Source organism: Muntiacus reevesi, chromosome 4 (assembly GCF_963930625.1).
Source record: "Muntiacus reevesi chromosome 4, mMunRee1.1, whole genome shotgun sequence".
NCBI lineage: Eukaryota > Metazoa > Chordata > Mammalia > Artiodactyla > Cervidae > Muntiacus > Muntiacus reevesi.
Window position 1 is genome coordinate 104,220,517 of NC_089252.1, and position 25,607 is coordinate 104,246,123.

Sequence of the window (25,607 nt, forward strand, 5' to 3'; positions counted from 1 at the left end):
AAAGAAGGAGGCACAAAAGAGGGAAAGGAAAAGTTCCTTCCAAGCCAGCTGCCATTACTCTTGCCTCGGGTATATGCCTAATGCAAGTAATGGTATCACCCTACGTCATACTGCTGAGCCTACATCATATGTGCATGTGTGAATGTTTGCATGTAATTTGGGAACCCTACTTGGCAGGGTAGCTTTATTTTGTTTTTACTTTTTTTCTGCTAACGAATTTTAAGGATACTTGTGAAGAAGGAAAAGACATGTAGAAATCCATTTTTGTGGCCACATCTTCCATGGAAGTTTCTCTGATCCTTCCTTCTCGAGTCTCTCTCCCTTTTCACTCAGGAGGGCTCCTGTTCTGCACCTGCCTGAGGACACAGGGCTTTGCAGCATTAAATGCATGTGACCATCTTTTCCACTCACCTCCTGTCCTGACACCAAATACAATAGTCTCATCCACCACTGGTCTACCCAGCCCACTGGACTGGTGACTGAGCAAAATGTTTAGTTTTAATTTTTTTGTATGTGATTCTCAATTATACTGACATATATTTTTAAAAGTGTTTCTGGATGTATGCTGGTCTGAGTAAGCCCAACAGACCTGTAATGTTGTTCATAACTTATAGGAAAACCAGAGGTCCTCCACAAGGCTGACTGAATCCTCTAATATTTGCCTGGGATCATGAAGACATGGGTGAAGGTTGGAATAGACAATTATAATAGAGGAAGAGGCCAGTGGACCAGGCAAAGTAGCCAGGTTCATCAAACTACTGCATCCATTGCTTTTACCAAGTGTCTCCTAGAACTGATGGCATCTTTCTATCCCTCTTGTGTTCAGCGTGGTGTTGGTCTCCATAATACCTCTCCCTTAATGATGGTGCATGTCTCCTAAGCACCCCTGCCTGAATGGGCTCCATTGTTCCATACATTTTCCCAAGTCCAGCCATGGAGGTTCATCTGTAACCCTACATACTACCATTCAGCCTTCAATCCTTGTTACGTCTCATGCCCTGCAGGATGATGCCCAACATTCCAGAATGCCATATGTCCCCATCACACCACCTCTGCTTGCTCCTCTGGCCTCTCACTCCTTACTCTCCAGCTAGACTGTGCTGACTCCTAAAAGTGTCATCATCATTCCTGCCATCAGGCCTCTGCACGTGCCACTCCACCTGCTCCCAGTACACTCCAACCCAACTCAGAGTCAAGTGGCCATTCAGCACCCAGCCAGGACGTCAGCTCCTCTGGAAGTCCACACTGCCCTGTCCCCAGTCAGTTCAGCTCCTTCCTGCATCCTCTTCAGTTTCCTGTGGGATCTCTATCTCTGTGACGAACACACTGTACTGCTACAGTGCGAAGGTGTTCTTCCTTCCTGGCCTATCTCCTCCCCTCTGTCCCATGCATCTTTGGGGAAAAAGGTATTTCTTATTCAGCTAGCAAAGTAATGCTCACAATTCTCCAAGCCAGGCTTCAGCAATACATGAGCCGAGAACTTTCAGATGTTCAAGCTGGATTTAGAAAAGGCAGAGGAACTAGAGATCAAATTGCCAACATCCATTGGATCACAGAAAAAGCAAGAGAGTTCCAGAAAAACATCTACTTCTGCTTCATTGACTACGCCAAAGCCTTTGACTGTGTGGATCACAACAAACTGAAAAATTCTTAAAGAGTTGGGAATACCAGACCACCTTACCTGCCTCCTGAGACCTGTAGGAAGGGCAAGAAGCAACCATAAGAACCAGACATGGACTAACAGATTGGTTACAACTTGGGAAAGGAGAATGTCAAAGTTGTATATTGCCACCCTGCTTATTTAACTTATATACAGAGTACCTCACGTGAAATGCTGGGCTGGATGAAGCACAAGCTGGAATCAAGATTGCCAGGAGAAATATCAATAATCTCAGATATGCAGATGACACCACCCTTATGGCAGAAAGGGAAGAGGAACTAAAAAGTCTCTCAATGAAGGTGAAAGAGGAAAGTGAAAAAGCTGACTTAAAATTCAGCATTCAAAAAAGGAAGATCATGGCATCTGGTCCCATCCCTTCATGGAAAATAGACGGGGAAACAATGGAAATAGTGTCACTGCAGATGGTGACTGCAGCAACAAAATTAAAGGATGCTTGCTCCTTGGAAGAAAAACTATGACAAACCTAGACAGCATATTAAAAAGCAGAGACATTACTTTGCCAACAAAGGTCCATCTAGTCAAAGCTATCATCTTTTCAGTAGTCATGTATGGATGTGAGAGTTGGACCATAAAGAAAGTTGAGCGCCGCAGAATTGATGCTTTTGAACTGCGGTGTTGGAGAAGACTCTTGAGGGTCCCCTGGACTGCAAAGAGATCAAACCAGTCCATTAAAGGGAATCAGTCCTGAATATTCACTGGAAGGACTGATGTTGAAGCTGAAGCCCCAATGCTTTGGCCACCTGTTGTGAAGAGTTGAATCAATAGAAAAGACCCTGATGCTGGGAAAGACTGAAGGCAGGAAGAGAAGGGGATGACAGAGGATTAGATGGTTGGATGGCTCATTGACTCAATGGACATGAGTTTGAGCAAGCTCTGGGAGATGGTGAAGGACAGGGGAGCCTGGCGTGCTGCAGTCCATGGGGTCGCAAAGAGTCAGACATGACTGAGCAACTGGACAACTTATTTAGCAACAAACTTGCAGTGCCTAAGAGAGTATTCGTCAAAGAGTAAATTCTTCATGAATATTTGAGGAATGAGTAAACAGAGTGAATGAACAAATTATAATGGGTCTTTACTTAATAAGCATGTACAACACCTACCATATGTCTGGCCATTCTAGGTATTTTGTGAACATGAACTCAGTTAATCCTCACAGTAATTCCATGCAGTAGGCACTATTTTTGTCCTCATTTTTCAGTGGAGGAAATTGAATGGAAGGAGGTTAAGTAACTTGCCCATGGTCACACAGTTGACGGCAGCAGAGCTGAAGTTGACCCTAGACACAAAGCCTCAGGCACTACTCTGCTCCATGGAGACGTGTGTACCGGTGAACCTCCCATAAACCTGAGGTTGCGGCTGGGTGCCTGCCTGAGATGTGTCCTTCAAGGGCACAGCAAGTTGATGATGGCAAAGTGATCTGCGGCTGTCCTCAACCAGCTCCTTGGAACTCCGCCTTGAGGAGAGCTGAGTTTCAAATTATTAACTCTCAAAGGAATCGTTCCATGAAATACATATGAAAGTACTATTTATACTTGTATTTGAACCTGGATGAAATAGGCATTAGTTAAAGGCATCCAAGCCATAGTATTCTCAAACTTGTTGCAGTACTGGGAGTCAGATAAACACCTTTACCTGTCCCAGTCACACCCAGACTCTCTTCCTGGAGTGTAGCGAGAAACTTAGACACCCCAGAGGAGGCTTTCCTGGGGCAAGGAGCGGGCATCTGAGAGAAATAGAACATTTCAACTGATTCTAATACCCAGGATATACTGCTGGGATCTCTATGGTTCTGTGTTGGGGAGAGGGGACAGTACTCCATGTGTGATGCCTGTCAGCTTCTGAACATCCCAGATAAAGGATTTTTCTCCTCTTTCCTCTGTTTACCCTTCCCAATCCCAGGAAATTAAGTTTATCTCACTAGGCATTTCTTTCTTTTGGGGCACATTTCTGCCAAGTGGGGTCCTTGTTTATTTAAATCTGCCTTGAGCATTCCTAGCAGAGGGTTCTTTGGGCTTTGGATTTAATTTGGAGTGTGTAAGTGTGTGTGTGTGTGTTCCTTTCAGATGTGTTCTAAATTTGTCTCCTGCAGAGTCTGGCCTCCACTGTGCCTGTGGTAAGTTGTGTGCCTCTATCTGTGGGATGTTGGTTTTGTAGTCATTGGGTCCAAAAAGAAGTCATTGTGACAATGATGAATGTCCCCTGACTTGCTCCTCAGGTGGTCTCTGTCCTTCCAGGGACAGGCACAAAGCATCAAATTTCAGACCTGAACCCAGAGCTCCCTGGGGTGTGGCTGGCAGGCCAGCCTGTCATTTGGGATTTCTGGCCCTGGCCAGCTGAGGCACAAAAGCACTCGATCTTATGAAATCCCCAGCCACAAGCCAAAGAAATGCCAGCTATTGGTACGTTTGTGGGACGGGGGGTGGGGTCACCCGGGTCCTGTCCCAAAGAGAAAGGGGTACGTGAGAATAACAATTAGCAAAAGTCCTGACTGGCTTAGCCAAACTGAGTATCTCAAGTGCATTCGTGTTTCCCTTTGCCCTGAAAACATCCACAGAGTATGTGGAAATGGCAGCTGGGAGGTGTTCAGAAACACACATGGCCTGTCACATGATTATAAAAGTTGAGTAAAGTGCATAATGGTCTGGGCACCTCCTCAAAGAAGGGCAATGGTCAGTTCAAGGGTGTGGTGGGGAGTAAATGATTGTGCCCCAAAGCCCATGCTCTCAACCTTTTTATTTGCATTCTTTGCATCTTATCATTTAGGATTATGTAAAAATGACAGCTGCTTATAATTATTTGGAGGTTTGAGTTGCAATAATTAAAAACATCTGCCTTTATCTTACCGCTACCAGATTTAACCCCTCAAGGTTGGGTCTATTGAACTTCAAAGAGGGAAGCAAAAAATAAAAGAAAACTCCACACATTACTAACAAATTTCTAGTGATTCATTTAAATGTATAACCAGCTATTCCAACAGCCTTCAAACCTTTAATTATCTTTTAAATATATATAATTTGGGACTGCTAATTAGATAGCAATTTAATGCTCTCATGGGGATTCAGATGCGCTGTCTTTCTAAAATGTAAACTCGAAGAGGCATCATCATTGGCATTCAAATGACTGAATTCTTCAGTTATTCAAATGAGTGTGGGCACCTACACTGTTGAATCATTTGAATATTCTGCTGTCAACTCAAGCTGCAGGTTTTACAGGGCTCCTCAGTACACTGAGGGTAAGGCTGGGTTTCTCCCAGTCCAATTCTCTGAAGAGAAACCAGCCTGACTCCTCCCCTGGGAAAGCCTAACCTCACTCACCAGCCCAGTCTGGCCTTCTCTTGGATGCAGATGGCTCTGTTTGCCTGTTTTAAGGAGGAACAAACTTTCCCGGAATTTACAGTTATGAAAGCTTTAATGCTCACTTCCCAGCATTCTTCATGCTGGTCTGCCTGCTATTGTCTGGACAGTTAACATTTTAATTAATAACTCTCTCCCCACAACAGGCTGCTGCAGATGGAGGAGGTGAGGGTTTCACTCTGCCTTGAGCTTCCACTTCCTGTGTATTCCTACCCCCGTGGAGATGGTCCTTTAAATTATATAAAGATGTGCATCACATGGAGAGAAGCAATTGATCAATTAGATGACACTGGACAATGATGGAAGCCAGCTCTCCCATCTCAGCTTCACAATGTGGCTAGTTGTGGGCGTTTCCGTAGTGTAGTGGTTATCACGTTCGCCACACACAATGTGGCTAGGCTTTGCATTCCTGAGTCCAGGCTAGTAGCTAGCAGCTGACGCTCATTTCCCCCATGAGGGGAAGGAGGTGCAGACAAATCTATAGGAATTTTTAAGAGATCATTATTCAACACATTGCCTGTAATTACATTTTGATGAGCCTTTTATTGCTAATTCATCATCCAAGATGGGGCACTCTAGATATGAAATTAATCTAGTAAAACAAAGGTCAGAGTGCGTCCAGTGTAAAGAAAAGCTCTGTCCTCATCAAATCCTTTTGCCAAACAATAAAGCAGCAAAGAATCCTATCTCTAAACCCAATTCCCTTAAAGTGCCTTCTCCATTATTAACAGCATAAAGCTAACACTCCCTGGTGCTTCTCAGTGCAAGCAGGCTGATGTGAGGTGAATACACGCGTAGCCCCCTGAAACAGAATGGGAAATATGCCTGATCCCAACACTTTAAAGCAATGGTCTGTATGCACACAAGACTGTATTTGAAGCAAATCAATTTTTGCAGAGATGTATCAGTCCACTGGGATCGTGATGCGACTCTCCTCTGAAGCAGATCCTAAGGCCGGGATTTAAGGGCAAAGTTTTTACTTTGCCAGGAAATGCCTGTAGGGACATGGCAAAGTGACTCAGAGACAGACTCAAGTTGCATCACGGAGCATGTGGGCACCTCAAGCTGAATCCCACTGCAGGGGTCCAGGAGCTAGTGTGCAGCAGGTGCCCCTAGGGGGCCCGCCGGGAGGAGGGAGTGCTCATCAGTGTTTGGTGGAAGGATGCTAACTCCCCAGCACTCCTTGCCTGCTGTGTGCTTGAAAGGAGTGAACTCCAGAGGTCACAGAAAGTCTTCACTAGGGTTCTGGCAGCTGCAAGCCAGGCTGGAACCCACGGAGGTGAGGGCTGAAGGGGCCTGGGTGGGCCATCCACAAAACTACTTCACTAAGCATGTTTCCAAGTAGGAATTTACCAACAAAACCTCCAGGCGCTTTCCCTTGGTCTTCGGAATTCTGCTCTGAATCTACTCACAGATTCCAGACACAGCTTGGGTCTCTCAGTGCCTCAGGGTCTTTGCATACATGGTTCCCTCAGCCGAAACTAGTCTCCATTATCTTGGCACAGCAAGTTCTTTTCCCCTCAGGGATATAGGGTTCAGCTTAAAATGTCATCCCCAAGAAGGGTTCCCCTTGACCATTCAACTAAAAGTAGGGCATGTCCCTAGTCTATTGTTGTCTCAGATCCTTCCTTCCTTTGGAGAGATTATCCAGAATGGGGTAGCACTTTTTATTTGCTTACTTGTGAGCCTGAAAACAACCTATCTTATCCATGACCACATGAACGGGGAGTTGTGTCAGTCTTGCTTTTATCCCTTGATCTCCAGCATATAAAAGAGTGTCTGGCACAGAAGAGGTGTTTGATAATACATGCCAGATGAGGGAAGGAAAGGTGAGAGGGAAGGTGGGCTCCAGCAATGCAAGAAGGAGCAAGTTGCTCATCTAGTGTCTGAAGGGCCTTTTGTTGTTTCCAAATGTGCTGGATTGGATCACAACCTGCGAACTGACGCTTACAGGCTGCAAACTAGCTCCCTGCAGAGTTCTTGGCCCACCCCTGTCACAGCTAGACACCACGTCCTTTTATAAATTCTTTCTTGCCAGTATTCCCACTCTGGTGCTTGATAATATACTGTGTCATTGTGTAATCAATTACCTATATATGGGTCTTCTCTCCTGTATGTTACTACACTTCCTCTTCTAGGTATTTTACCAGGCCCTGGATATGCAAGGGTGAACAAAACACTGAATAGTGTATTCAGGCTGCTGGCAGTACAGTGAAGGGACAGATGTGTCGAGGGATTTCTGTAATGTAGTATGGAGCCCAAACTCAAAGACCTGTGCAAGAAGTCTGGTGGGATGAGGGCATAGGGTGGTGTGGAGAGGAAGGTTTTGGGGGTGGGCGTGGGAGAGAGGGAGGGACGATAGACTGTGTGCTCCTGAGAGCAGGGGTCAGAGCCACAGCCAGCAATGGCTCCCAGACCTGGGGATTCCACAACTGCATCAGCCAAGCTGCTCTGGTTGTAAGCAACAGATACCAATTCTTAATCACTTGAGCAAAAAAGGAGTTTAATAAAAGTGTATATGGAAGCTCTCTGTTCCCACTACAATGTGAGATTAATGAATATGAGTGAATAAATAAATAAATAAAGGACAGGATGGAGGGCCTTTTCCTCTTGCCTTTTCTTGTTCTTCCTTCCTTCCTCCTTCTCTCTTTTTCCTTTTCTTTTAATTCTTCCTCTTTCCTTCCATTCTTCCTTCTTACTTTTCTTCTTTTTCCTTTATTTATCCCCCCCCCCTTTTTTTTTAAATAAGCACTTAAGAGAAACAAACCTTCCATCTACTCCTACCTTTGTATCAGTCAGGACCCCAGCAGGAAGCATATGGCATCGTCAGGCTGGCTAATTAAGGAAGTTTTAATAAAGAGGCTATTGTAACAGTGAGGCAGGTGTAGGAAACTATAAGAAATGGTGTAGTACCCTGAAGTCACAAGCAGTGGGGCCCTTCTCTCCCACTCTGCATGAAAGGACAGAGGAAGGAATAATCACAGGAGCCCACAAAGAACAAAAGGCCAATGTGGCTTTAGATCCGGTGCTGCCAGCGCCAGGGGACATGGGGCTGAATACACAACCCACTGCACTCTCCTCTCCTTTCTTCTGGGTGTGAGTCCCCCACCAGCTAAACTCCATCCAAGGCCAAGATCAAAGACGCCACCCTGCGTGCCATGCAGGTGGTGTGCAGGAGCAGACGGCAGAAGCAAAGAGGAAAACTGTCTGCAGAAGCCAAGAGAGGCCCACCAGCCCAGCTCTCATTTTATAAAAGAACCTTATAACACTGCTTCGGAATTAAGGAAGTCTGTGCAACTGAATAGGTTTAACTTGATGAAAAACGACACTGTTCATAACTGTCTTTTTTTTTTTTTTTCCTCTGAAGACTGAGTCAAATTTGCTTTTTGACTGACACAGTCCTGGGCCTAGGCATCAGTTAATCTCTCTAAAACAAGCACTAACACACAGGATGATACAAAGACGTAATCAGGCAAAACACACAAAGATGATAAGCACACAGCATGGATCTTAAAACACTAAGGAACAGCTGCACCGTCACCGCTAATCCACTCTCTGCTAAACCCCATAGATGGGTCCCTGTAGACACCTAGCCACAGACCTTGGGGACCAAGTGGCTATAGAGTTCTTGAGGTTTGCAGGGCAGAGAGGCAGGCACCCCTCTAACTTGCTTCATCCTGAAGCTCACAAGGTGTAAGCATTCCTTGCTCAGGGCTGTCACACTTCCACTCAAGTGTCCAGACCGGGGCGGCTCAGACCGTTGCCCTCAACATTTCATCAAGAGGAAAAAGCATCCAAGGTTCTGTTTTCTCTTTGACCAAACGATGTATTTCAAAAATACCAGGCTTGCTCCACGGGGGTCATACAGTCTTGTTTATTTTTTCTCCAAGAACACACTCCTCTGAGCAGATACATTTACTAAGCAACCGATGATTCTTTCTTTTACAATAAAACGGGATGGATTCAGACCCGACAAAAAAGGATTGTGTTTTGCGAATGTACTCAGGGAGCGGGCACATGGCGGTGCCCGTGCGCCACCTACTGGCCAACCTCGTTCAGTTCCCAGCAGTCTGAGCAGAGAGCAGAGCTGGAGACTGAGACGAGATTCCAGACTTTAGAAGCCACAGAGTTACATAAACGATGACAGGTTCCCACCCGCTACACCCCAGCAGGCTGGGGCCAGCAGAATGCATGGTTCTGAGACCACAGACAGAAGTCAAAAGTAGTTCTTGGTCCAGCACGAGGACAGAGATCTCAGGAAGTGTGTGGGACCCCTGCTGAGTCTGGAAAGAAATGTCCCTCACAGTGGGCTGTGGATGAAGTTGGTGTGCCTGCCACCTCCTCTGGGAAGCCCTCCAGCATCTCAGGGTTCCCTTCCTCAAGAAAAGCAGATGCCTCCCCTGCAAGCACATAACTCTTTTTGGCTTCTAGCAATGAGCTCCTTGTGGGCTCCTTGCTGTTCTACCTGCTTCTCGGTCTCCGTCAGCTAGCACAGTGCCTGACTTGAGGAACATCTCATGAATGTTTGCAGTCCAGCAGAGGCAGGGGCGGAAAGAAAGGAGGACTTGGCCAATTACGTGAGATTCAAAGTTTGCATGTGATGAAGCAAAGACTCAGTAAGTGTTTGATGGGTAATGTGGCATCTGCACTTCTCATTTATTGTAGAAAATTGGTACCCAGATAGTTAGTCATCAGCACCCTTCAAACGCCATCAAAATCTACCAAGAAACATCTATCAACCACTCCCTTGGTGCAGCAGCAAAGTCACAAGAATTCACAAGGGATGGTGCAGGAGAGGCTGAACACACAGACTTTTCCCAAGAGTGATGAGTGATCGGAGGAAATTAAAATACGGGGTGTGATGGGGAGTGAGGGAGGAGGCGTGTGGCTCCTTTGGTCAGAGAGCAGGGAAGCTTCTTTGTGGAGGTGACACTGAGATGAGACATGGAAGGTGAGACAAAAGCAGTCACAGGTATATCGGGAACAAGATTACAGGCAGAGGGAAGAGTAGGCACAAGAATTTGGACCAGAGAGGACCTGGGGGCTTCTGAGGGATGGACAAAAGGGCTGGAGTAGACTGAAGCAGAGGTGAGCACAGCGGGCAGCCACACCACTCTGGCTGGCCAGAGACGTCAAGTCAGATATGGCAGGGAGCTGGGGCCATGGCCCGGAGTTTGGGTTTTATTCTAGATGCCAAGACAAGCCAGATCAACTGAGTGATGTCTGTGAAAGCCCACATTGACTGCTGGGTGAATAATGCTGGGGTGAAGGGGGTACAAAAACAGGTGCCCAGAGCAGGGCAGAAAGGGAACAGAAGTTACCCAGGAGAGCCAAGACAGAGGGCCTGTCAAGAGTGACAGCGAGAGGGCAGTAGACTTAGGGTGCATTTTGGAACCAATAGGAAATGATGGTGGATGGTGTGGGGAATGGGGCAGAAAGAGACAGTGGTGAAGGCCACATCCACACTTGTTGAATTCAAAAGAACATTAGCATTTGCATTGAGTGGGAAGGAGAAATGCAGGAAGACTGAGGCATTCCTCAGTCTGCTTAGCATTTAGCATATTTACCTAAGTCCATAGGATGTCCATTTCATTCCATACGACAGGACAATGGCGTAAGAATATTTAATTTGTCAGAATGTCCTTGTGTCAATCTGTGTTTTCAATGACCTTCTACCAGAGCTGATCTATAACGCATGTTCAATAGCAAAAAGGCATGGAGAAATGAAGTGGCTGGACATCCGTAAGAACAAAGAAATGGAATCAACATTTGGAGTGGAATGGGAACAGTCAAGGAGTCCATAGGGACTGACTGGTGACATCAGGCAGAACTCAGGCTGTGGGAACAGCAAGAACACTGACTTCCAGAGGGAGTGGAGCGATTCTGTAACAGGAAGATGACACTGTTATCTGCAGAATCTGGATTCGTTAGAGAGTTCAGCTGAGTTTGACATAACAACAGAAATGGTTTGGGGTCTGATGTAGATAACCCGACAGCTCAGGCTTCCCACCCGCTCGCCTGGGCTGCACAGTTTGGTCACCTATTTCCTTTTTAGATGTAGCTTCTAGAAAATGTTAACTTACACAGGCACCTCATGACTGTGGCTCACATTACATTCTTCCTGGACACTACTAGTCTAGGCAGAATCTCACTGTAATTGCCTGGTGATGACCCTGTCATTCATCCACATGGCTGCAAAGATCAGGTTCCCACTCTGCTTCCCATTTCCTGAAGAATCAACCAATATAGAAGAGTGAATTTAGTGCATCTAAACTGATCTGGGGGCTCCTGGTTCTGACTCTTTCTAGTCATTTAACTACTTGATCGCTTGGTGCCTCAGACTCCTGTACGTAACATGAGGGGTATGCACTACCTCACGGAGACGTTCCTGACACCCTTGGTTGTCGACAATCTGACTCCAGGTTCCCTTCCAGACCCACCTTCCACACAGGCCTGGCGTCACGCACACCCTTTCCCTGAGCCTCTGAGCCTTTCCATTGCTTCTGCATCCTAAGCTTGCTATTAAATTAGTTAATGACTAAAAGCTTTAACCACTTAAAACACTTTGAGCAGTGTCTATCACACACAAAAAAATAATCAACAACAATAACATATACAAAAATGCATGTTCCCTAGTTGTGTCTATGATTACTTATCCACCCTACATATAAAATCTTATCCACCCTATTCGATTTTGAGCCCTCTGTGTTGGAGCACTTCTCTGCAGCCACTCTGGGCAGCTTGCTTAGCCCTAGAACATAGTAGCCATCTAGCAAATATTGAGGGAAGGAACTGAGATTTTTCTCCATCTCATCTACCCTTACGCCCAGCGGCCCATGTGACTGGCTAATTTTTATCCAGAATAGAAACTCTTCAGCATCCTCCCCATCTTCTGGGCTTGCAGACACAGAGCAAACAGCTTTTGGCAAATGTCAACGTGGTTTCATGGAAACAAGTCCTAGATTTTGCCTGCCCCAGGCTCCTCTGTGGAGCCTTGCCTGTGCTGTGGCTGCTGGAAGGAAGCCTTTTTTGTGTTCTCTTGGTGGTTTGACGAGGTCCACATTCCAGGCCTCCATGGGGAAGGCAATCAACTTAGATGTCCCTTTTTCTAAAACGGAGGGGCACATGGATTACCAAAATCTCAAAAGAAAATCAGATCATGCGAAAGGTGGTCCCTTCATAGTTTTATGTCCCTTGATACTCTGTCGGGCAATAGAAAAAAAGATATATTAGGGGTTCCACATTTTAAGAAAAATTCGTAAAGCTCTCAAAGAGCTTTATGGGAAGAATAAAATGCAAGAAAAATTGATCTAGACAGTAATTCTAAGTAACTACGCTTTGAAATAGTTTTAACCTGAATGTTAAAGAGGGGCAGAGACCAAGGAAAAAACTTTCAGATGTGTAATAACAACTAAAAAATCATTCCTCAAGGTCTGACTTGAATCCTTCTTGCTTCGCTGTCGTCCGAGTCCCCACCCATGAGATGGCCACAGCCCACGTGTTCCTTTCAGCCCCCATTCTAACATATGGATCCCAGCATGCTGGGAGCCACATAAATGTTGGTTGAATCAGCATCAGTTAGTCTATCAGAAGTCACAAGCAGGTGGCAAGGGCAGAGTGACTGAGAAACACTTGGAGAAAGACTTGTAGTTATCAACAGAGAGCCCAGTTATCAACAGAAAAGTCCTGCTTGAACAGCTTTGCCAATTAAACCAAAGCCAGTCTGCTGAGTAAGGCTCCTACATCTGAGCTGTTTTTGGAGACACTTCATGATTCACACCCAAATCATACAAGATGAAAGAAAATACTGGATAAATCAAGCCAAATATTAAGTTTGGGGGGAAATTTTTATTGGACAAATTAGAAAAATATTGGTATTGTGCTTCGGGAAACCCACTTCTTTCCTCTGGCTGCAGGGGCAGAAACAACCTCAGTGGCAGATGGAGAGGGAATAGGAGTTATTTTAAGTGAGTCGGCTCCGTCCTCCATGCTGGCCACAATCTCCCACTCACACCCACTGTGCTAATCTGGCAGCCTCGGCCAGAACCAAGGGGAACATCCATTTGTAACAAGGATTTGACTGTATGGCTGGACTTGGAGAAGGCCTGTCAGGCTGGAGTGAGGATTCCCTGCTAGAGCTGGCCAAGGAAGCTGCTGGTGGTGGCTGTCCCTAGCTGGGGTGAGACTCTGACTGGGTCCATTTACGTCTGGTGCAGACACCAGGTTTTTGGGGCAAGTGCCCCAATTACACTACATTATCCCGGAGGACCCAAAGTAACTGGAAATGAAACAATGCTTTGGAGGATTCTTTCATTCATTCTCCTTCAACGTCCCTATGCTGAGTGAATGGTGGTGAGGGAGAAGGAGGGATCAAGTTTTCTGCTTTTGTTGTTCAGGTGAACAAGACAGAGACAAACAAACTACTTGTAGGCACCAGAGCTGGCTTATTCCCCCTACATGGATTGATTCTTAACTGTCCACTGCAGCTGCTAGTATATCCTCAGTGCTACTTTAAAAACAAACGGACAACAGTAACAAAACACTTTGGTTTCCTGGGCTCACACAGAACTTCCCAGTACAGCTACTGTTTGCTTTTCTTCTAGCTCAGAGCTGGCCAAGAAAAGTAAGGGTGTGAACGTGTGAGAGACAGACAGACAGATAGAGAGAGAGACGGAGCAAGGGGGAGAGACAGACAGGCACAGACAGGCGCAGTTGAGGTTGCACAGACTAAGTTGATGTCAGATTGAAAGTAGAACTGCATGCAGATTGCATGATCCCAAGGACTCTGGCTGTTTACTCGTGTTTGTGTGGATACAATCCCTCACCAATGTTTATCATAATAACCTGAACAAGTTGAATAATTTAAAAATGGTCTTTAAATCCACCCCTCCCCTGCAAGCATCCACCATCACCAAGTTCTCCCAATCTTTATAGTAGTCAATAAAACACCAACAGAATGCCCACAGAACTGCCACTGTCCCCACAGGGTCCTGGGGCTTGATTTGCCACACAAGGCTCTTTACTTGCACTATCCCATTTACACTGACAACCCATAATATTACACTTTTTGGTTATGACAAGATTACAAGAGAAAATGATGCTCAGAAAGGCTGTGTGACTTGCCCAAAGTCACACAGCTGGTTTATGATGGGACTAGGAATCAAGGATAACTTGTGTACTGCTGAAGTTGAATTCCTTACACTTGACTGCTGTCTTTTTCCCAGCAGGAAAATACAAAACTCAAGGGAGGGTTAATACCCACTATTGATTGCACAGATGGGTTAGCTCACAGAATCCTCAACAATGGGCATCACACCAAACCTCTTCTAAATATGTCATGGCCTCAGGGTCACAGACGGAAAAAATAGGATAGATGGTCCATTGACCTGGCCATTCCTGATGTTCTTATTCTGGATCAACTTCAAAAAGCTTCATCTGGTTTGGGTCCTCACAAGTGAGATGTGCAGCATTTGCTTGGGCCACCACATTTATGGGAATTTGACCCTAGCTGCCATTTCCAGTGAAATCATTCACTGCAATGTTTCAACAGTGAGAAGAACAGAAACAACTTGGTTTTGTGAGTATTTGCACTGTCGGGAGATGATCAGTGTTGACTGGTTGGCCTGTTCTTCTAACAGCCTTTCAGCTGCCCTCTCAGTGGCTACAGTTCTGAAGACCATGAAATGGATTATTTGCAACCAGGCCATTTGCTGCATGACCAGAAGATGTGAAAGACCAGGAAGTCTCTGAAATGACTGCGCAGATGGGAGCTGCTCACTTCCACATTATAGAGAAAGGGAAGGTACCCTGGTGACGTCTGACATCTGGTTCCATTTTGTTCCTTTTTTAAAAGCTGATAAATAGGAAAGTTAATTCATTCACTGGCAGAAGATCCAGGTTTGATTGCTTCATTTAGTCTGATCCACTCCAACTTGGAATAAATAAGCACTAGGAGCCTACTGTCAGCCACATCAAACATACATCTCCCACCACCCTCAACAAGCAACCCCAATTGGAAGACTTAGAAATGAGTACTATGCTAAGCTTTTAAAGCTTAAATACATTTTTAGACTTAAATATCCTTAAAAAGTTAGGTAGGTTTTTCAATCGGACTTTTCAGCGATTCTGAATTAAGTTTGGAATCAGGTAACCAGCTAATTCAATCCTTTTTTGATAAAAAGCTTGTTGAAGTCAAGTATTACCTAAAGTTGCATCCTGAAGCATCCATATGGGATCCACATGATGTGGCCATGACTCCATTAATACCAGGGCGATTAGAGCAAAGTTGGATGGTGATGGAGCTAAAACATGAACTTCTTCTAAACAATGATTCAAGTGAGAAGCAAACTGATTCACATGACGTTTCAAAATAAATGCTTGTATAGCAGGCACTGCTGATATTTTCTAATTTTGATGAAAGGAGAAAAGACATGTGGAGTGGATGGGTATGTATGAGTGTGTATGTGTGTGTGTACAGCTCTAGGAAATGAACTACACTTTCTTAACATTCGAAAGCAGAGTTTGCTATATTACTCTTTATACTTCTATATCTTCTTTAAAATTGGCTAACCACAGACCAAAAGGGATGGCTTTTTGTCAACACATTGCAACTAGACCAGGGAGCGCAAACATGTGATGCCCTCTCTGCCAGGCCCCTCCAGAACGCCCAGTGGACCAGACCTGGCTGCCCTTCAGAATCCTCCTAAACACAGTGCTCCAGGCAGCCTCTCCCCAGGGATCGGAATGGACCATGACATTCTGGGCTGTCTTGGACTAGGCCTAACTCCACTCACTTCAAAGAGAGTTAAAATGATGCTGAAAGAAAATGGTTCACATGTCAGCTCACCAAACAATGCCACTGGATATAGCTTAGGCAGGACAAGGGGAAAAATCTCAACTGTTTCAATGAAACACAAAAGGTATTATTGAGTACCTTCAAGCCAGCAGGCACTGGGCTTGGGTAATGTTCAAATTCCATCATAATGGACTTCCAGGGATCTTGACTTATTTATTGTATCAAATGTAACTTTCAGTAAGTTGGTCTCAGGACTTCCCTGGTGGTTCAATGGTTAAGAATCCGCCTGCCAATGCAGGGGAGAGGTTCGACCCCTGGTCTGGGAAGATTCCACATGTCACGGGGCAACTAAGCCCATCAGCAGCAACTACTGAAGCCCATGCACTCTGGAGCCCGTGCTCCACAAGAGAAGCCGCTGCAATGAGAAGCCCATGCACTGCAACCAGAGAAAGCGCGTACACAGCAATGAAGACCTACCAAGTTCCAATATAAATAAATAAGTGGAGAAATAATTTTTTTTAGAGTTGGTCTCAGGCTGGAGGGTGAGAGATCTTTTGTTTCATAAAGCTACCTATTACGTTGTATATTTCAAGCTGAAGAGAGTTTAACTTTTTACATATATTGGCAAATATGAAATAAATAAGTGTAAGACATGTATGGATTTATATATAAAAGCATGATAGCAAATATATTTACCCTATATTATTTGCATATTATATGTCAAAATGTTAGTTATAAACTATTAAAACAGCTTTTCACAGACAGTATTATGAATTGAGCATTTCAAGTGAAAACTGCAGTGTTACCACTGTAGAACTGAAGAAAAACTTTTAAAATCATAAAAGGAGAAACACAGAAATACGTATTTCTCTTACCAGTGGTCTGAGTTCTGGATGCGTCAGGATATATCCATTATTTGTGATTGCAAAGGCATAGCCATGAATCCCTAACTGTAAGAAGAAGTGAGAAAGAAAGCTTCATTAGCTTGCTCCCTGGTGAATTCACAAAGCAGAAAGCAGCCCGACATTTAGTAATTTACAGCTTAAACTTGGCATTCATAACCCTTATCAGCACAATATTTCATTAAAATGAATGCAAGGCACTGATCCTTGACATTTGGTGGAAATGAAGACCTGTCACAGGATAAGCTCAGCAAATAGCACAATTTAAAATGTCACAGACCCATGTTAGCATCCAAAGACCTCACTTTGATTTATTTAAAACAAAAACAATTATAATTTTTAAAAAGCAAGTGGCTCATGTTTCTGGAGACCCTATGTCCAAGTGAACAGAATTCTGTCAACCTGGGTGTCTTTTCTCTACCTGAGATAAAGCAAGAGGGGCCTCCCTCTGACGCACCCTAGGCTCCCGACAATTCCACACCCCCAAGGCCATCTCAAGCATGCATTCTCCTAGGCAGTCATTTTCCATAATTCTTCAAGGAGAAAAGTGTCCCCACCAGCCTATACAGGAGCCTGCCAACCCCTTTTACATCTTTTCGTCTTTAAATTGTGAGGCCGCCAAGCTTTTCCATGCATGCTTCCATCGACACAAAGCCTGGGTAATTTTCTATGCAGAGCCTCACTTAATTTATGTTTTCTGACTAAATAGGACTATGGGAAATAGTTTGAGAGCAATGAAATGTTTTATTAGCTTTAAAAAGTATGTAATCAAATTTAACACTGCACTTATTTAAATAATAATCCCAGCTTTTTGACAATATTTCTATTACACAGTTGACTGAATCCATTGGCTACAATAAATTTACCTACAAATCATTCATGTATTAAAATGGCCTCTGGCATAAAACCCATACTGATCTCTCTCTCTGAAGAAAGAAAATGTAACCCACTTTTGCCAGAGCAGTGAAAGGGGAGAAGAAAAAAAAAATCCTTTCTTCCAATGAGTTATTTCATAGTCCTGAGCCTTCACTGTTATTTTCTTTAAAATTCTCTGCTGCTCACATTCTTGAATATGATACTATTAAATGATCCAGACAACAGAGTTTACAAACCAAGAATGACCCTGTCTGCTTGTTAGCTTAACGTCAAGGTGATGTGAAATTAACTTCAGAGAATTTAACACCAGCAATTAAAAGTTTTCCTTGCATTACAAAAAGCAAATATGCACGTGGTAGTCAAGGGCAACAGACATTTTCTTCTGGAGTTACCTTGCACAGCAAGTCTTAATAAGATTCTACTTGATTCTAATGATAAAAGTATATTTCATTATGCTGTGAAAGATAAACCAGAGATTTCCTATCCTTTGAGATATATATCGTCTCTTTTCATCTTGTCTCTTGGAAAAATGTCAGACACAGTCAACACTGCATTAATTACCTTTATTATGTCCCTGTTTAATATGGACTGAAGGGGTCAAAACGGACTCAGAGAGTTTGACTTTTTCCATTAAAGGTAAAAGTGGTCTTTGGTTGGAAATTCAAACTCACGATGAGACCAAACAAATAATATTTTACAGTCAACTAATATATTCAGTGCCTTCTAGTGTACATTCCTTCACTTCTTGGTTTGCCTGTAGAAAGTAATACTCAAAAGAAGGTAAAACTCCATGCATATGCCCCCTCCAAACCCTCTACTTTTCTTGTGTAGAACTTACCAGTGATAATCAATTATTTGTGAGGTTGACTATAAGTAATCAAGACATCAGTCAAGGCCTTTGATTATTCAAAGCCTATCTCCCTGCCAGAATATAAGTTCTGTGACAGCCAAGGTCATACCATGTAGTTATGGAGGGATGGCTAGGATGAAGGGAAGAAGGGTAAAGAAAGGAGGAAGCAGAAAAGGAGGAAGAAGGGAAGTAACAGAAACTGAATTGAGTGCAGATCCTACAAAGCATCCTAAACTCTCTGCTTCCTCCCTGGGATGCAGAGACTGAGGTGACCTTCCCACTCAATGTCCTCCATTCATTGTTTAGCTGTCATCTTGGTTCCTCGTTGCTCACTCACATTTCACTCTACCAGAACCTGCCTCTGTCATGCGCCCTCGACCACCAAAATGCCACCAGAACTCCTTTCTTTACAGTTGCCAGTGGCCTCCTAACTGCCAAACCAAATAGAATGCACCCTCTTTTCCTGGGTGTATTAGCCTACTGTCCCTCCTCCTTGACACTCTAATCCCTCAGTTTCCAGGCTCCACACTCCCGGATTTCCCCCCTTTCATAGGATCCTCGTCCTGTACTCACCCTGGAAGCAGTAAGTTTCTGTCCCCAGAGCCCCTTGTCTGCTTTAGCTCTTTCTCCTCCAACATGATTCATCAACCACCTGGATGCTATTGACCTCCAGATGTGTGCTCCAGCCTTGGCCTCTCGCCTCAGTGGTAGACCCCAGGGTTCAAGTGTGTGTCTCTGCCTGGACATCACACAGGTGCCCCAGACTCACCCAGTCCAACGTGGTGGCTCCTTCCCTTAGTGCTGATCTTCCTGCACGTCTCTCTCAATTGGTGGCACCACCAATCACCCACCCAACTCTTGAGTTAGAAACTAAAGAATCATCTCTAGATCCCTTTCTCTCTTTCCTCTCCAACTTGTTGACTGAAGTGATCACTAAGTTTTTCTCCAGAAATCATTCAGATTCAACTCTGCTTCCCCACCTTACCATCCATGTAGATTTAATATAGCAGATTTCCACAATGGTCCTACCTGTTCTTCCTGCCTCAAAGCTTGGCCCCAACAAAGTTATCCTTCAGATTAATCAAAGTCAAAGGTAACTCTGACTCTGTTGCTTCCCTTTGTAAAATCCACTAAAGACCTCTTCTATGTGCAGAAAGTTAAAGTGAAAGTCTCTCAGTCGTCTCCAACTCTTTGCGACCCCATGGACTGCATAGTCCATGGAATTCTCCAGGCCAGAATACTGGAGTGGGTAGCCTTTCCCTTCTCCAAGGGATCTTCCCAACCCAGGGATCGGACCCAGGTCTCCTGCATTGCAGGCGGATTCTTTACCAGCTGAGCGACAAGTGAAGCCCAAGGAAAACTGGAGTGGGTAGCGTGTCCTTTCTCCAGCAGATCTTCCCGATCCAGGAGTCAAACTGGGGGTCTCCTGCATTGCAGGCAGATTCTTTACCAGCTGAACTAAGCCATCAGGGAAGCTCTCTCTCACTTTCATGTGTAAGATAGAATCTATGGGTCTATCCATCAGGTCTCCCTGGGGTCTGGCCCCTACCTACTTACCCAGCACTTCCTTCCTCCACTCATTGCCTCTCAAGAGCTCATGACAGCAACAATAACCCCCCTGCAGCTTTTTTCTCCCACTGAGACCTTTACTCACGAATGCAAGCTGTGCAGAGCACTACTCCTTCTCATCTCTCCCAAGTTATGAGCTCAGCCTCACGATCTTCCCCTGTAACATGTCTCTCCTGTTGTGCCCACCTTTCCATATCATGTATCCAAAAAACCCTGAGAATTTTTCCATTATTACTTTCACCCTAATGCATGAAAATGCTGCACTTACTCTTCTGCCTGCTTCTCAACCCTAGCTGGTTGTCTTTCCTTCATCTGCCTTATTTGAGACGCTCCTCCATCAGAACGGGCTCTCTGTGGGAAAGGAACCCTCTCACTCATCCTCTGACCATTCCAGTCTCTTGCATAATGTTTGGCACATGGCAGGTGCTCCAGTTAAGGTCTGCATGTATTTAAGATAGTCATCACTTTACCCAAATATTACCTCATTCATCTTTAAAATTTGAGCTAGAGTAAATATCGAATGTAAACTGAAAAGAAGAAACTGATTTGCTATGGGTGGTACATAGTCAGTTCTCCTCAAGCCTGTACCTGGCTTGGCTTCCAGGTACAAGCTGGAAAGGCTTCCAGACATTCAGAAACTATCTGGCTAAAATCCTTCTGAGGAGAAGAGTGAGAAAATAACATCAGAATGTTTTGTTGGTTCATTGACTGCAAATGAATATAACCTAATGTAGATGTAAGAAGAGAAACAGCAAATCTCAAAACACATTCCCCATTCTGCAGATGGGTCTCTCAAAAAAACCTAAAACTTGTAGATGTCAATGTCCAACATTTGTTTAGGGCCTCAAATCAATATACAGAGGAAATCTCTAATTTTTGTTTCATCTGAAATAGAACTAGCCATCCTATCCATTCTAACATGCAGTCCTGTGCCGCAGTAAGAGAACAGATGGGACACAAGGCCTCCTGGCACTTGGAGCTGCCCAAGGGACCCCCCCATCTTGAAGCACGCTCTTCTGGAGGCCAGGAGCCTTGTGGTTCAAAAGCCTGGGGTGCTTCCCTTCCAAGTGCAGAGAATCGGGACTAATGAAGTGAACCCAATTATAAAATGGCTCTTTACATTAACAGAGGCTGTGGTGTCTGGAAATTATTGCTGGGGTGTCTGGAATTCTTAATAAAAAGACTTTCTTACAGGAAGTCTGATTGCTTGTGGGAAAATCTGTGAAACTAATGGAAAAGAAAGAATTCTATCAATATCTTCTGGGAAAACCACATGAGCCAAGAGCTGACTCATCTTTACAAGGTGTTAATCAAGAGAAAAAGGTGTGATCTGCACTCTGATCCCTGCAGCTCTCTTCTCCTAGATGAGAGAGCCCCATTCACCCATAGTTCACTCCAACTGCCCTGTATACCTTTCCCAAAGCTCTGGTGGGAACCAGAGGAAGGACAACTTAGATTAAGGTATGTCACACCTGGGTCTCTGGTTCCCAGACCCTTTGGGGAGAGCAGCTAATTTTCTGTAGCTCATCTTCTTCTATCCCCTTATTATACTTTGTTTCCTTTATCATTTACTTGCTGAGTTATAACAAGAAATAATAAGAAAGTTATTTCTCATATCTTCATCTAAAAATGAGACCAAGTGGTACTTATTTCATGGGAGTGTAATGAGGATTCAGCGGGAACAGTGAATATAAAGCACTTTTACCATACTAAATACACAGTGAAAAGTTCAATGAATGTCTTATTGTATTTTTTAGCTACTAATATTTTTTTTAAATATTTTAACTATTACTATTATTGTCCTTTATTGTTCCTTATGGCTCTAGGTTTCAGTTCAGTTCAGTCACTCAGTCGTGTCCAATCTTTGCGAGCCCATGGACTGCAGCATGCCAGACTTCCCTGTCCATCACAAACTCCCGGAGCTTGCTCAAACTCATGTCCATTGAGTTGGTGATGCCATCCAACCATCTCATCCTCTGTCATCCCCTTCTCCCACCTTCAATCTTTCCCAGCATCAGGGTCTTTTCCAATGAGTCAGTTCTTCGCATCAGGTGGCCAAACTATTGGAGTTTCAGCTTCAGCATCAGTCCTTCCAATGAATATTCAGGACTGATCCCCTTTAGGATGGACTGGTTGGATCTCCTTGCACTCCAAGGGACTCTCAAGAGTCTTCTTCAACACCATAGTTCAAAAGCATCAATCCTGCAGTGCTCAGCTTTCTTTATGGTCCAACTCTCACATCCATACATGACCACTGGAAAAACCATAGCCTTGACTAGACGGACCTTTGTTGGCAAAGTAATGTCTCTGCTTTTTAATATGCTGTCTAGGTTGCTAATAGCTAAAAGCATGGACTGCTAGTTTGAGACTTGGCAAGATATTTAAATTTTATGAGTCTCTTGCTTCTTTAGCCAAGGATAGCAGTGTCTACCTATTATTAAGTGAGATAATGCTATAAAGATCTTAGTACATTGTCTAGTAGAAGCAGCTTTGAGAAACAAATTTGCAGGGTAATTGTTACCATTTTCTTTATGTTCTGGGCTCCCCAGCTGGCTCAGGGGTAAAGAACCCACCTGCCAATGCAGGAGACGTGCATCCCAGGGTCAGGAAGATCCCCTGGAGGAGAAAATGGCAACCCTCTCCAGTATTCCTGCCTGGAGAATCCCATGGACAGAGAAGCCTGGCGGGCTACAGTCCATGGGGCCGCAGAGTTAGACACACCTGAGTGACTGAGCACACACACACCTGTCTGTTCATCCTTTCTTGATTTACTGGGCATATATCAAATAGTGGCCCTGTATTTGGGCTTCTACATCTTATATGATGCTAGAGGCTTAAGAGTGGTAAAGGCTGGGTGCCCTTTCTTAAACAATGAGCCAGCAATTCTGGGCCTCTAAGTCTAAGGATTTCAGTAAGAGTAAAGACCACTATCTTTAGGGGCCTCAAATAGCTCCCTCACCCCCTGACTGTCAGAGCTCCAGGGTGATAGCAGAAAGAAAGACCTCTGTCATCTCAGTAAACCCCATCAGAAACTTTCTTTTGTAACGAGGCCACCTGCTGTAGCCTGGACACCTGATTTCGGGTTAGAGTTGCTTTCCTTTTATTATGAAGGTAGCTTCCTACTTTGATCACCTAAATGGAATCAGCACATGGGAACAGACACGCCTTGTTTATTCAAAGAAGTTTCCTCTTCTAGGAGTGGATCAGGTTCTAGGGAAGCACTGGGAAGAAGCTGACCTTATGGGTTCTCTGAGAAGCCTGGGTCAACAGGCAGAGGTGCGGCATGGGCTTATGGAAAGTGGTGATGTGCTGACGTCCACAGCTAAGGGAAGCCTCAGAAGGCAGGGGTTCACACCTTGAGTCCAAACAATCCCCTATGGATCTCACTCCTCAGCCCTCTATCTAATCTTCACATGACCTATTTTGCTTTCTTAGGAAAAACACTATACAGTGAAAAGATTTCAGGTGGCATGTAGACCCTGTATTTAAGTTTTCCTACTCCACCCTCTCAACTAACCCCAGAATTCAAAACAAACTTACACTTCTCTTAGTGCCATAGGTTTAATGTAGCACTAGGAAAGGAATATTAATTTGTACCCCATTACCTTTCAGGATAAAGAGAATATTTATTCAGTAGAAGCAGGGACCACTTTTATTTGTGCCTCATTGGGTTTCTGTTAAGAAGCAACAGATTTTAGGGGGTCCTCAGATTGGGGTGAGTCAAGACTGGCTTAGAAAATCATCAGAGATGTAAGACCTGTATAGTCCTGCAGACTTGTGTAGACTTCCACAGGCCCACACAAACCCGGGTGGGCACATGTAGACCTAATCAGATCTTCCTGGACTGTTATTATTCTACCGAAACAAAACAACACAGAACCCTCTAGAAAGAGTGGGTTTCCTTCAAGCTTTTCTTGTCACTGCGGCAGGCTGTGAGTTTATCTCGTGCATCTGGCTCTCGACTCTTAATTAAGCAACGCATTACCTTGTATTTGGGGATGGTCTTCAGAAGTTCTTTCACTGGGACATCTGTGCCAACCACACCAAGAAGAATGCCTTTCGATCTCTATTGAAAAGAAACATTGAATAACAACAGAATGTTAATTTGGCAGAATAAATATAATCTCCGGAAAAGTCACACACCATAGGCACTGTCTGGCGCCTTCTTCAAACTGAGAGAAATTGAAGCTTAATCCAGATTTGCAAGAGGTACCTTCTATTCCCCACTCAAAACATTTCCAGGCCAGAATGGCAGCTTCTCAGGTCAAACATTGCCTATTATAACCCTTTAACACACACCCATACCAAGACACCCTAAGAACCATTTCCTTTTCTCTCCTGAATATTAAGAATCTGAAGAGGCTAAGGAGTTTCAATCATTAATCAGTTTCTCTTACAGAAACTTTTTATAGGAAACACTTAGCATGTTAACTATGTTCTCAATTTATACTGCCATCTGGTGCCCAGGAGAAAGAGACTCTAAAGCCAGAGAAAGACGCGAAAACCCTAGCACTTTTCCAGACAGTTGGAACCAAGGACTGAGGTAAAGGAGTAGGCCTCTAGGGTTCCAGCTTCCAAGGTCAACGTGACGTGCTATACGTTCTGATGTCAGAACGGGCCTTCTAGAACAAGACACACATTGCTACTATCCTGTCTGCTGTTTCCCCCCAGTGCAACTGCCCCCAGAACCTCAGGCTGTGTTCCTATTTGGAAATAGGGTCTTTGTAGATGTACGTAATTAAGGATCTCAAAGTGAAATCATCCTGGATGCAGGATGGGGCCTGTATCCAACAATTTGTGTCTTTATAAGAGGAAGGGACACAGAGATAAGCAGAGAAGAAGGCCATGCAAAGACAGAGGCAGAGACTGGAGTGGGCAAGGAAGGAGTCTCCCCTATAATCGACTTCTTAATTTTGGACTCCTGGCCCCTAGAATTGTTAAAATACACCTCTATTGTAAGCCATCCCATCTGTGATACTTCACTGTCACAGCCCTGGGGATCTAATTCAAGGTTGGGACCTATAAATGAGAGCGAGATCATCCCATCACAATCAAGAATTCTTTCTGAAGACTTCCTTCTTCTGGTCATTTAAACAGTTGAATTTTGGAAAAGTGCTGCATACTGTAAAAAGATGCTTGCTTGAATTCCTCTCATCTACTCTTGATTTCATGATTCTAACAGCAGGATTAAAAGTGAGGAAAAATTATACATCCTCCATCCTTAAATTAAATAAGTAAATAAAGGTCACCAGAGCTTGAGTCAGAGAGGGTTTGAGCTAACAACCCCCTCAGCATCAAGAAGGAAACCCGGTCACTGTACTCACAGTTTCATTCTGCTTGCTAAACACAGGCATGGCGACCGTGGTCATCAGGACAGGGCCCTGATCATCAGCAAGCTGAGTGGAGAGAGAAAAGCCAGTTATCTGAGAATGGTCCTGAAAAAACAGGGCTAGAGGCCATACCTTTTCACTGTCTCATCCTTTCTGACCAGGGGCTGTTGGAAATGGACCAGTGTCCACTCAAGTCTTTCTAGCATAGGTGGGAGGGCAATATTCCTCGACCTGGATGTACCGATGAGGAT

The 25,607-nt window shown here is 44.4% G+C and overlaps 1 protein-coding gene across 1 annotated transcript in view; it reads right to left on the bottom strand.

Annotated features, from left to right (window-relative positions):
- The window catches only part of CACNA2D3 (calcium voltage-gated channel auxiliary subunit alpha2delta 3), an 838,234-nt gene that overhangs the window by 177,391 nt on the left and 635,236 nt on the right, over window positions 1-25,607 (bottom strand). The window contains exons 15-17 of the mRNA XM_065935331.1: window positions 25,351-25,422; window positions 24,012-24,092; window positions 16,705-16,779 (exon numbers count right to left, since the gene is read on the bottom strand). Of these exons, the coding sequence (XP_065791403.1) occupies window positions 16,705-16,779; window positions 24,012-24,092; window positions 25,351-25,422 (228 nt within the window). The remainder of the gene's footprint in view (window positions 1-16,704; window positions 16,780-24,011; window positions 24,093-25,350; window positions 25,423-25,607) is intronic.